This window comes from Tachyglossus aculeatus, chromosome 10, assembly GCF_015852505.1.
Source record: "Tachyglossus aculeatus isolate mTacAcu1 chromosome 10, mTacAcu1.pri, whole genome shotgun sequence".
NCBI lineage: Eukaryota > Metazoa > Chordata > Mammalia > Monotremata > Tachyglossidae > Tachyglossus > Tachyglossus aculeatus.
The window spans coordinates 59,751,467-59,764,582 of NC_052075.1; the positions used below are offsets into that span (position 1 = coordinate 59,751,467).

The 13,116-nt window shown below is 54.1% G+C and overlaps 1 protein-coding gene across 1 annotated transcript; it reads right to left on the bottom strand.

Moving 5' to 3' along the window:
* Positions 1 to 30: 30 nt before the first annotated feature.
* Positions 31 to 12,711, bottom strand: NEMP1 (nuclear envelope integral membrane protein 1). Its single transcript, XM_038752072.1, has 9 exons — positions 12,561 to 12,711; positions 3,919 to 4,043; positions 3,616 to 3,835; positions 3,114 to 3,186; positions 2,016 to 2,109; positions 1,816 to 1,930; positions 1,256 to 1,481; positions 860 to 1,033; positions 31 to 345 (listed from the first exon to the last, which is right to left on the bottom strand). Exons 1-9 carry the CDS (start codon positions 12,709 to 12,711, stop codon positions 153 to 155), a joined length of 1,371 nt encoding a protein of 456 aa, XP_038608000.1. The 3' UTR covers positions 31 to 152.
* Between the last annotated feature and the right edge of the window lie 405 nt (positions 12,712 to 13,116).

Below are 13,116 nucleotides of genomic sequence, written 5' to 3' on the forward strand. Positions count from 1 at the left end.
GGGTCTGAGCCCTACCCACCCACCCACCCATCAGGGACAGAGCTCCAGCTCCGTCGCCACTGTGCCCGACCCATGGCATCGCTGGGGTCGATGCTCCCATGCCCAGCGGCTCGGTGCCAGTGATGGTCGTTGCCGCGGTGGCGGCAGGGCTCTTATGACCCGAGGTGGTTGGGGAGGTCCGGGAGCGTGAGGGGCTCGAGGGGCTCCAAGGGTTCGTCGTCCTCAATGGAGAAGTCCTCAAATAGCTCCTCCTCGGCAAAGGCGCTGCCCAGCCCGTATTCCTGCTCATGGACTGAGACCTCATTTGGGGTCAGGTGGAAGGAACCTTCCACGAAATCGGCGAACCTTGAAGGAAGTGGGCCGGTGGCAGGTGGGGATGGGGGAAGACCCTCACCCAGGGCCTCCTCCCCGGTTCAGTCCCCCAGGCCCTGCCCGCCCTAAGCTCCAGTGTTGTCTACAGGGAGGCAGGCAGGCAGGCAGGAGCCTCCTTTCCCATAGGCCGGTTTATAGCCCCATAAACCAAGCTGCTCCTGACTCATTAGCCTTGGCGATGCCAGCAGGAACAGAACAGCCGCCGCTGAACATCGGGACAAGCGGCTCAGGAAAACCTAATCTGTGCCACCTCGTGCCAGAGGGCGAGACCTGAATCCCAACTGCGGTCCCTGCCCCCCACCCCTCCGACTCGGCTCCCGGCCGCACTGTACCCCCAGCACTCTCCCCAACCCAGCTGGTCCCAACTCCTGGCCCCCAATGCACCTCTGAGACCCTTCTCCAGTGCCTACCCCTCCCCAGAAGCCCAGATCTCTTTCCCCATCACACACACATACACTCACTCACTCTCTCTCTCCCCCCGCCCTACCTCTTAGGTGACTGGATGCGGGCAATGGTCTTCCAGGGCCGAAAGTCAGGGCTGCTGCAGAGACTGCGGAGGTCTTCCAACGCCCGGCGTGTCTCCACCTCCCCCTGCAGTCGGTACTCTTCCTCTGTCAGGAGCTGTGGGGGGACTGGCTTTGCCACTGCGTTGCGCATACGCCTGCATCCACGACACAGCAGTACAGCCTCAGGCCAGGGTAGCCCTCCCCTCCCCCGGCCTTCCCTGTGCCCGGCCCCAAAAGCAGATACCACGGGGGCCAACGGGTTGGCTTTGGTCGGTAGTCCGGCAGAGACCGGACCGAGCGAAAAGAGTGGTGCTCCTGCAAGCCCTCCTCGACCGACGCGGCACCACAGGAGGCTCCAGGCTGGCAGTGCTAGTCACCTGTAAGTGGCGTGCAGCCACTGTAGTGGGTACTCCAGAATGCGGGTGGCCAGAGCCCCGGCCACCAGGGCTAGGGCTACCGGGCGCAGCTGGACGCTGATGTAGATGAGGGCCAGGCCACTCAGCTGCAAGGCCCAGGTCAGCAGGTTGATGCTGCGCTCGTGCTGCAGGGGCCCGTGACTGTAGCACACGGCAAAGCTGATAAATCCGACCACCAGCACGTAGCCTGCGGAGGCCACATAGAGACATACAGCCGGGCAGTGTTGGCCACCACCACTCCGTCAGCTGCATCCCACCTCCTCCCACCACCAACTCAGCCCAGCCCTGCAGTCCTCTCCTGCCCCTCCTCCCCAACCCACCACATACGTATCCATACTGATCCCATGGTTCAGCCTCAGCCCCTATAACACCCACAGAGGTCCCGTCTCCCCACCCCTCCCCAACGGCCCAGCCCTGAAACTTCTGCCGCTCCCCGGCCAGCTGGGTAGTGAGCTGCTCCGTGGCCTGGTGTCGCAGTCCCGCCCCGTGGTCCTATGCCAGGATGCCGCCCAGCCCCTTACCCAGCAGATACTGCCAGTGGTCGTTGCAGATCTCATGAAGGTTCCTGAAGATCAGCTGGATGAGGTACAGCGAGAAGGACCAGCCTCCCAGCAGGATGACATAAAGTGGGCTTTTCTAAAACAGAGGGCAGAAGAGTTTCCCAGTAGGCCCTGGGGCAGTGCAGCCTCCGCCACCGAAGGGTCGGCATGGGATCGCTCACCTTGGGCACCAGCCTGGACAGCAGGAAGATAGCGATGAGGAGAGAGGCCAGGACGCCCACACTCACGCCCGTGGAGTAGAAGAACAACTGGCTCCTGCCGAGAGATAAGGCTGGGCTGGGAGCCTGGGGCTGGGCTCAGGGCAGGGTGGAGTGGCCCTCCCCCTGAACACATAGCAACACCTGGAGCCAGGCCCAGAAAGGGAGAGGGATCGGCAGTGATTTTTTTTAATGGTATCAGTTAAGCGTCTACTATGTGTCCAGCACCGTTCTAAACTCTGGTCACCTCGTGGCTATGCATGCCACCCCATACACCCTCACCTGCCCTCTACCGCCATCCTGAAAGCCTTGGGCTCCGAGAGCCAGTCTCCAGAGCACGGCAGGTAGCCACCTTGGTGGGAAGATTCATGGGGCCAGGGTAGACGTGCACTCACCCCCAGTACAAGGAAGACTCATGGGATGGATAAAGATACCCATACTTCCCCCCCCGCCCCCCACCCCCGATCCAAGGAGATTCACGGAGAAGCAGCATGGCCTGGTGGAAGGAGCACAGGCCTGCAAGTCAGAGGACCTGGGTTCTATTTCTGGCTCTGCCAAATTGCTGGCTGTGTGACCTTGGGAGACTTACTTCACTTCTCTGTGCCTCAATTTCCTCAACTGTAAAATGGGGATTAAATTCTACTCCCTTCTACTTAGACTGTGAGCTCCATGTGGGACAGGGACTGGGTCCAACCTGATTAACTTGTACCTACACCAACACTCAAAACACTGCTTGACACATCCTAAGCACTTGACAAACATAATAATAATAATGATAATAATGATAATGATGATGATACTTTCTGTGCTCACTCTGCACTGGGGGAAGGAGGGTCTCTGGCTGATTGTTCTTAACTGCCCCCCTCCACCCACCCACCAGCTCTAGGGGGAAGGACTTGGGGAATAGCAATTTCTTGTTTGGCTCTGTTCCCCTCATTCATTCATTCAATCGCATTTATTGAGCACTTACTGTGCGCAGAGCACTTTACTAAGCGCTTGGGAAGTATAAGCTGGCAACATATAGAGACAGTCCCTACCCAACAGCGGGCTTCCGGCCCTCACCTGCTCAGCACGTCTCCGCAGAAGAACAGCAGGACTCCCAGCAGGAAAACGAGGAAGAGTTTGGAGTTGAACCCTGAAAAGATGAAGCCCTGCTGAAGCCTGAGAGGCAGGGAGGAAGACCAGGCGGCCTCCACATCCCCCATCGGGACACCAAGGGCCACCCCAGCCACCCAGGGATGCCTCCCCGCTAAAATAATAATAATAATAATGATGGCACTTGTTAAGCACTTACTATGTGCAAAGCACTGTTCTAAGCGCTGGGGAGGATACAAGATGATCAGGTTGTCCCACGTGGGGCTCACATGTCAATCCCCATTTTACAGATGAGGTAACTGAGGCCCAGAGAAGTTAAGTGACTTGCCCAAGGTCGCACAGCTGACAACTGGCGGAGCCAGGATTTGAACCCATGACCTCTGACTCCCAAGCCCGTGCTCTTTCCATTGAGCCACGCTGTTTAGCCACGGATATGGCAGCCCCCAGCCCCGCCACACGCCGGACTCACCGCGGGCCACGGAGACGCTGTAGATAGTGTCCGACTGCAGGACCTCCACCTGCAGACAGGTCTTCTGGCTGTGCAGGTCCACACTGATGTAGGTGTCGTTGAGCTTCTCCTTCACGAAGGAGGAGAAGAAGTTCCAGACGCTGGACTGCTCCAGCTCCCGCAGCTTCTCCTCGCTGTCCGCCTGGGTGATGCGCACTGCCTTGGAGCTGTTCACCCGGATCTGAGAAGCGGCACACGGCGGGGGTGTTGGGTCCTTCCCGGCCCCCCGCCATCAGCCCCGGCCCCAGAGAAGGGAGCCCCTACCTGCACACGCGTCCAGACGTCGTACCACCTGGGCAGCAGCGTGCTGTGGTAGCAGAAGTGCCGGCTGCCGGTCTGCTGCACCGTCTGGGCCTCCCGCAGCCGCAGCACCTGCTCCTGGGCTCCGGCTGCCCGGACACACAGACAGGGACAGAGAGTTTTCGTGCGGGGCCAGACCTTCCATCTGCCCCCAGCCCGCCCCCCTGGCCCCCAGTCCAAATCGGATGCATTTCTCTCCTCCTTACTCTCCCTGACCCCGAGAAACTTAGCCTCCGGGCTGATGATACCTCTGCCCCCAAGGCCAGGGTCTTCCTTCCCCGCCAGAACACACTGCATCTGATCTCCAGCTCCCATCTGCCCCAACCCAACCCCCAGCTCCTGACCTGCCACCACCTCTCCCCCCTCGCCCCCGAACCCTGACCTCTGGATTGTGTACCTACTGAACCTGTCCCAGGCTGACCCAGCCTTCCTGGGCTCAATCAATCGTATTTATTGAGCGCTTACTGTGTGCAAAGCACTGTACTAAGCGCTTGGGAAGTACAAGTTGGCAACATATAGAGACAGTCCCTACCCAACAGTGGGCTCACAGTCTAAAAGGGGGAGACAGAGAACAAAACCAAACATACTAACAAAATAAAATAAATAGAATAGATATGTACAAAATAAATAAATAAATAGAGTAATAAATATGTACAAACATATATACATATATACAGGTGCTGTGGGGAAGGGAAGGAGGTAAGCTGGGGGGATGGAGAGGAAGGAAGGGGATCAGTCTGGGAAGGCCTCCTGGAGGAGGACTCCTTTACCAACCTGCCAGGCTGCCCATACCTGGGGGCTAAAGTCCACACCCTGTCCCCTAAAAGTGGCCCCTTGCCACTCTCATGAACCAGCATGATCTACTGGAAAGAACTTGGGCTTCGGAGTCGGAAGACCTGTTTTTTTTTTCTTTTTAAATGGTATTTAAGTGCTTCCTACATGCTAAACACTGGACTAAGCACTGGGGTAGATACAAGCTAATCGAGTTGGACACAGTCCATTTCCCACTTGGGGCTCATAGTCTTAATCCCCATTTTACAGATGAGTTCACTGAGACACAGGGAAGAAGTCAGGTGACTCACCCAAGGTTACACAGCGGACAGGTGGCAGAGCCGAGATTAGAACCTAGGTCCTCTGACTCCGAGGCCCAGGCTCTTTCCACTAGGCCACGCTGCTTCTCTGGGTTCTAACCTTGGCTCTGCCACTTACCTAAGTCACTTCACTGGGCCTCAGTTTCCTCATCTGTGAAATGGAGATTCAATACCCATTCTTCCCCGATTCAATACCCATTCTCCCCCTTATTTAGACCATGAGCCCCGTGGGGGCCAGGATTTTCATCCAACTTCATTATCTTGTGTCTATCCCAGTGCTTAGTACAGTGTTTGGCATGCAGTAAGCCTCCAGTGAACTCCCGGGCAGCTGAACACAGCCGGTGAAAATCCAGACCGCCCCTCACGGCCAACTTCTACCTCTTCAAATTCCCCTGACTGGCAACACCTCTGCTCTCTCCTGCTCAGCAACATGCCTGTTCCTCCCTCATCGCCTCCCCCCACTCCCCCACCAGACCTTACCCCTCCCAAAGCCCCCCCGAGCTCCCACTCGCACTGCGTCGGTCAAATAGGCGGCATCAGGCGGGAGCGTCCCAGAGACCTTATTTCGCCTATCCCGGCTCAACTACCCCCGCCTCCTTTCCGCCTTCCTTCCCGGCTGTCTCCCAAGGTGGGGGGGCTCTGCCTGTTTTCCTGCTTTTCCTGGGCCTCTGATCCCAGGGCCTCCCACCTTCCTAACCATTGTTCCTGCCCACTTCCCTCCCAGACCACTGTCTTTAACCTTTCCCTCTCTGACAGCTCTTTCCCTTCTGCCTTGGACCCGGCTCCACTTCCTGCCCCCATCCCCACCCGGCCTTCTCATCATCATCATCATCAATCATATTTATTGAGCGCTTACTATGTGCAGAGCACTTTACTAAGCGCTTGGGAAGTACAAATTGGCAACATATAGAGACAGTCCCTACCCAACAGTGGGCTCACAGTCTAAAAGGGGGAGACAGAGAACAAAACCAAACATACTAACAAAATAATATAAATAGAATAGATATGTACAAATAAAATAAATAGAGTAAAAAATATGTACAAACATATATACATATATATATATACATATATATACATACATATACATATATACATATGTATATACATATATATTCTCGGACAGGTCAGCCACACCCACTGTCTCCACTTCTTCTGCACCAACTTTCCCTTCTACTGCCTGCCCCGACCCCTTTCCCCTCCCCTTGAGGCCATGTTCTCTGCGGAGACCAACGACGGTCAGATGGACAGATGTCCTCCTCAGAGCCGACTCCAAGAAACTCTACTCGATCCCACCCTTCCTCGACCTCTCTCCCCCTAGACCGCACCCACCCCCTCCTCCAAATCTTTTGGACTTGGTTTTACCAACACGGTTCTCTCCTGATTCTCTTCCTAGTCTCTTCTGCCGCTCACTCACTGTGTTTGGGACTTCTCTAAGCGGCTGTCCCGCCAACAGCTTGTACTTGATGTGTCCCAATCTGAACTCCTCAACTTCCCCATCCCTGTTGCTAGCCCAGCCGCCACCTTCGTCCAGTGGCCAAAGCTCCTGTTTTCCCTGGGTCGGGGCTCTGATCTCTTTCCCATTGAAAGTTCCCTGGGGCCATCCCGGCCAGATCACGGAGAGTCTCAGTCAAGAAACAGTATATATTGAGTGCCTACTACTGCTAAGCATTGGGTTGAAGACGGGGCAATCAGATTGGAAAGTCCCCGACCCACATGACACTCACAGACTGAGAGGGAAACGATCCCCATTTTACAGATGAGGGAACTGAGGCCTAGAGAATCTGGGTGATGTACCCATGGTCACATGGCAGCCCAGGGGCATAGCTGAAACTAGAATGTGAGTCTCCTGACTTCCAGTTGTAGTCATAGAAGCATATACTGAGTGCCCACTCAGTGCGCTGCACTATACTAAGCACTTGGGTAGTACAGAATAATCAAGTGACAGGTTACTGGCCCACAGGAGGCCTACACTCCAGTTGGGAAGACAACATAAAACATTTAAAACTAGGGTGGTTAAAAATAAATCGAGTGGAGAGACATGCAAGAATTGCTAAGGAGAAGCAGCATGGCACGGGCCTGAGATTCAGAAGGACCCGGATTCTAAACCTAATTCTGCCACTGTCTGCTGTGTGACCTTGGGCAAAGTCACTCAACTTCTCTGTGCCTCAGTTCCCTCATCTGTAAAGTGGGAATTAACACTGTGAGCCCTATGTGGGACAGGGGCTCCCAACCAGTTGTCTTGCATATACCCCAGCGCTTGGAACAGTGCGTGGCATGTAATAAGTGCTTAGCAAATGCTATTATTATTATTATTATTATTAAGGAGGGTACAAATAAGTTCATAAGTGCTAGAGCTGGCCCAAGGGATGCTATGATTTGGGTGCTGGGAAGTCAACTGGGGAAAGGTTGTTGGAAGTGGGAATTGAATGTGGGGAGTGTCGGTCTGTCAGTACAATACAATGCCCTGCACATAGTAAACGCTCAATAAATGACTGATTGACAGTAATGGGAGAGTCTACAGTGACATACAGTTTGAAGGTTGGCTTAAGAGGATCCAAGACAGTGAGTTGGGGAAAGCAGGAGAAGAGAACAGAGGGGTGAGGTACAGCCAGAGAGGGGAATCAGTCTGCCACGTAAAAGCTCCTTGAGGGCAGGGATGGGGTCTCCCAACTCTATTGTACAGAACAATGCCCTGCAGCCAGTAAGCACTTGATAGACCCCATTATTGTTATCATAATTATAATAATAATAGCATCTGTTAAGCACTTGATCTGTGCCAGGCACTGTACTAAGCGCTGGGGAGGATACAACCAAACTGAGTTGGACCCAGTCCCTGTCCCACTTGAGGCTCATCATCATCATCATCAATCGTATTTATTGAGCGCTTACTGTGTGCAGAGCACTGTACTAAGCGCTTGGGAAGTTACAGGTTCAATCCCCATTTTCCCAGATGAGGTAACTGAGGCACAGAGAAATAAAGTGACTTGCCCAAGGTCACATGGCAGAGGTGGTGGAGCCGGGATTATTAGAACTCATGCCCTTCTGACTCCCAAGCCTGTGCTCTATCCACTATGCCATACAATTAATTGGGAGGCGTTTTTGTTTGGGACCTGGGCTGTCTCCACTGGGCCGTGTCAGTCACTGGAATTTATTGAGCGCTTACTGTGTTCAGATCACTAGGAAGAGGCCAATAAAATGGACATATTCCCTGCCCAAAAGGACCTTATAGTCTAGAGGAGGGCTTGGGAGAGCACCCTAGTAGCCCAACAGCCACTTCCAGCCTGCCCTCTAGTCTGTAAGCTCCTGTGGGCAGGGATCGTCTACACCTACTCTTTCATACTGTTCAAGCTCATAGTCCAATGCTCTGCACACAGTAAGGGCTCAATGATAAACACCACTGACAGACTGGGGGTGGACGATTGATTGGGGTGGACCGGCCAGACAGCCTGGGCCTTGCTGGGTTCCTGACGCCCAGACCGTTGGGCCACCCTGCCTACGGCGGGGCAGCGCATTGGCCTGGGCGCCTCGGCCAGGCCGTTGCAGGGAGAGGGGGCTCCCTCTGCGCCCTCGGGGCGCTTGACCCGAAGAAGAAGCAGCGTGGCTCAGTGGAAACAGCCCGGGCTTTGGAGTCAGAGGTCATGGGTTCGAATCCCAGCTTGGCCGCGGTCAGCTGTGTGACCTCGGGCAAGTCACTTAACTTCTCTGAGCCTCAGTTACCTCATCTGTAAAATGGGGATTAAGGCTGTGAGCCCCACATAGGGCAACTTGATCACTTTGTATCCCACCCCCAGCCCTTAGAACAGTGCTCTGCACATAGTAAGCGCTTAATAATAATAATAATAATAATGGCATTTGTTAAGCGCTATGTGCAAAGCACTGCTCTAAGCGCTGGGGGGATACAAGGTGATCAGGTTGTCCCACGGGGGGCTCACAGTCTTCATCCCCATTTTACAGATGAGGTAACTGAGGCTCTGAGAAGTTAAGTGACTTGCCCAAGGTCACACAGCAGACATGTGGCGGAGTAGGGATTCGGACCCACGACCTCTGGCTCCAAAGCCCGTGCTCTTTCCACTGGGCCTCGCTGCTTCTCTGATAACAATAATAATGACGGCATTTATTAAGCGCTATGTGCAAAGCACTGCTCTAAGCGCTGGGGGGATACAAGGTGATCAGGTTGTCCCGCACGGGGCTCACAGTCATCATCCCCATTTTACAGATGAGGTAACAGGCTCTGAGAAGTGACTTGCCCAAGGTCACACAGAAGACGTGGCGGAGCCAGGATTTGAACCCACGACCTCTGGCTCCAAAGCCCATGCTCTTTCCACTGGGCCTCTCTGCTTCTCTGATAATAATAATAATAATGGTGGCATTTATTAAGCGCTTACTATGTGCAAAGCACTGTTCTAAGCGCTGGGGAGGTTACGTAGCTCAGTGGAAAGAGTACGGGCTTTGGAGTCAGAGGTCATGGGTTCAAATCCCCGTTCCGCCAATTGTCAGCTGCGTGACTTTGGGCAAGTCACTTAACTTCTCTGAGCCTCAGTTCCCTCATCTGCAAATGGGGATTAAGACTGTGAACCCCACGTGGGACAATGTGATCACCCTGTATCCGCCCCCAGCGCTTGGAACAGTGCTTTGCACATAGCAAGCGCTTAACAAATGCCATCATTATTATTATCAGGTTGTCCCACTGGGGGCTCACGGTCTTCATCCCCATTTTACACACGAGGGGACTGAGGCCCAGAGAAGTTTTCTCTGACTGTGAGCCCCACGTGGGACAATGTGATCACCCTGTATCCGCCCCCAGCGCTTAGAACAGCGCTGTGCACATAGCAAGCGCTTAACAAATGCCATCATTATTATTATCAGGTTGTCCCACGGGGGGCTCACGGTCTTCATCCCCATTTTACACATGAGGGGACTGAGGCCCAGAGAAGTTTTCTCTGACTGTGAGCCCCACGTGGGACAATGTGATCACCCTGTATCCGCCCCCAGCGCTTAGAACAGCGCTTTGCACATAGCAAGCGCTTAACAAATGCCATCATTATTATTATCAGGTTGTCCCACGGGGGGGCTCACGGTCTTCATCCCCATTTTACAGATGAGGGGACTGAGGCCCAGAGAAGTTTTCTCTGATGACGGCTTAACAAATGCCATCATTATTATTATTGACCGTCAGCCGGCGGGGCCCCATTATTATTATTATCAGGTTGTCCCACGGGGGGGGGCTCACGGTCTTCATCCCCATTTTACAGATGAGGGGACTGAGGCCCAGAGAGGTTTTCTCTGATGACGGCTTAACAAATGCCATTATTATTATTATTGACCGTCAGCCGGCGGGGCCCCATTATTATTATTAGGTTGTCCCACGGGGGGGCTCACGGTCTTCATCCCCATTTTACAGATGAGGGGACTGAGGCCCAGGGAAGTTTTCTCTGATGACGGCTTAACAAATGCCATCATTATTATTATTGACCGTCAGCCGGCGGGGCCCCAGTATTATTATTATTATCAGGTTGTCCCACGGGGGGGCTCACGGTCTTCATCCCCATTTTACAGATGAGGGGACTGAGGCCCAGAGAAGTTTTCTCAGAGGATGGCTTAACAAATGCCATCATTATTATTATTGACCGTCAGCCGGCGGGGCCCCAGTATTATTATTATCAGGTTGTCCCACAGGGGGGCTCACGGTCTTCATCCCCATTTTACAGATGAGAGGACTGAGGCCCAGAGAAGTTTTCTCTGACTGTGAGCCCCACGTGGGACAATGTGATCACCCTGTACCCGCCCCCAGCGCTTAGAACAGCGCTTTGCACATAGTAAGCGCTTAACAAATGCCATCATTATTATTATCAGGTTGTCCCACGGGGGGGCTCACGGTCTTCATCCCCATTTTACAGATGAGGGGACTGAGGCCCAGAGAAGTTTTCTCAGAGGATGGCTTAACAAATGCCATCATTATTATTATTGACCGTCAGCCGGCGGAGCCCCAGTATTTTATTATCAGGTTCTCCCACGGGGGCGCTCACGGTCTTCATCCCCATTTTACAGATAAGGGGACTGAGGCCCAGAGAAGTTTTCTCTGACTGTGAGCCCCACGTGGGACAATGCCCCACGTGGGACAATGTGATCACCCTGTACCCGCCCCCAGCGCTTAGAACAGCGCTTTGCACATAGTAAGCGCTTAACAAATGCCATCATTATTATTATCAGGTTGTCCCACGGGGGGGCTCACGGTCTTCATCCCCATTGTACAGATGAGGGGACTGAGGCCTAGAGAAGTTTTCTCTGATGACGGCTTAACAAATGCCATCATTATTATTATTGACCGTCAGCCGGCGGGGCCCCATTATTATTATTAGGTTGTCCCACGGGGGGTCCCACGGTCTTCATCCCCATTTTACAGATGAGGGGAATGAGGCCCAGAGAAGTTTTCTCTGACTGTGAGCCCCACGTGGGACAATGCCCCACGTGGGACAATGTGATCACCCTGTACCCGCCCCCAGCGCTTAGAACAGCGCTTTGCACATAGTAAGCGCTTAACAAATGCCATCATTATTATTATCAGGTTGTCCCACGGGGGGGCTCACAGTCTTCATCCCCATTGTACAGATGAGGGGACTGAGGCCCAGAGAAGTTTTCTCTGATGACGGCTTAACAAATGCCATCATTATTATTATTGACCGTCAGCCGGCGGGGCCCCATTATTATTATTAGGTTGTCCCACGGGGGGTCCCACGGTCTTCATCCCCATTTTACAGATGAGGGGACTGAGGCCCAGAGAAGTTTTCTCTGACTGTGAGCCCCACGTGGGACAATGCCCCACGTGGGACAATGTGATCACCCTGTACCCGCCCCCAGCGCTTAGAACAGCGCTTTGCACATAGTAAGCGCTTAACAAATGCCATCATTATTATTATCAGGTTGTCCCACGGGGGGGGCTCACGCTCTTCATCCCCATTTTACAGATGAGGGGACTGAGGCCCAGAGAAGTTTTCTCTGACTGTGAGCCCCACGTGGGACAATGCCCCACGTGGGACAATGTGATCACCCTGTACCCGCCCCCAGCGCTTAGAACAGCGCTTTGCACATAGCAAGCGCTTAACAAATGCCATCAGTATTATTATCAGGTTGTCCCACGGGGGGGCTCACGGTCTTCATCCCCATTTTACAGATGAGGGGACTGAGGCCCAGAGAAGTTTTCTCTGATGATGGCTTAACAAATGCCATCATTATTATTATCAGGTTGTCCCACGGGGGGGGCTCCCGGTCTTCATCCCCATTTTACAGATGAGGGGACTGAGGCCTAGAGAAGTTTTCTCTGATGACGGCTTAACAAATGCCATTATTATTATTATTGCCGAATGCCCCAGGCCCCAACCTCACTTCCGAGGAGGAGGGAAGGGCAAGATGGCCGGGCTGAGGAGGGCTGAGGCAGTTGGGCCAAGCGGGGGGCCCGCCTCGCCCTGGGCATAACGGCCTCCCCGTCCGCTGCTTTCCCTTCCCCGCCGCTACCTGCACCGCAGGGAAAACCGCAGCAGACAAGCAGGAGGAGCCGCCACCGGGCCCCGCCAACCGGCACGGCCGCCGGGGCCTCCCGCCTGGGCCGGGGCCCATCTCCACCCGTCGCCACCGCCGCCTTCACTTTCATTCCTCCCGCCGCCATGGCCGCCGCCCGCGCGCGAATCGGGCCCCGCTCCCAACGGCGCCGGGCGGCCTCCGCCAATCCGCGAAGGCCCGCCTCCCTCCCGCCCCTCCGGCCCCGCTCTCATCATCATCATCAATCGTATTTATTGAGCGCTTACTGTGTGCGGAGCACTGGACTAAGCGCTTGGGAAGTACGAGTGGGCAACACCTAGAGACAGTCCCTACCCAACAGTGGGCTCAGCTCTCGGGCGTCAACCAATCAATCAATATATGTATATATGTTTGTACATATTTATTACTCGATTTGTTGTTGCCAATTTGTTCCCAATTTGTACTTCCCAAGCGCTTAGTACAGTGCTCTGCACATAGTAAGCGCTCAATAAATATGATTGATGATGATGATGGTTTAGTGAGCGCATCAGCA

What these genes read in the sequence shown, in the direction of transcription:
- NEMP1 (XM_038752072.1), bottom strand. Translation starts at nt 12,711, where the DNA reads ATGGCGGCGGGAGGAATGAAAGTGAAGGCGGCGGTGGCGACGGGTGGA. An exon ending in CGGTTTTCCCTGCGGTGCAG is followed by an intron (nt 4,044 to 12,560) that starts GTAGCGGCGGGG and finishes GTGTCCGGGCAG; the next exon opens with CCGGAGCCCAGGAGCAGGTG. An exon ending in CCACTGGCAGTATCTGCTGG is followed by an intron (nt 1,482 to 1,815) that starts GTAAGGGGCTGG and finishes TGGCCTCCGCAG; the next exon opens with GCTACGTGCTGGTGGTCGGA.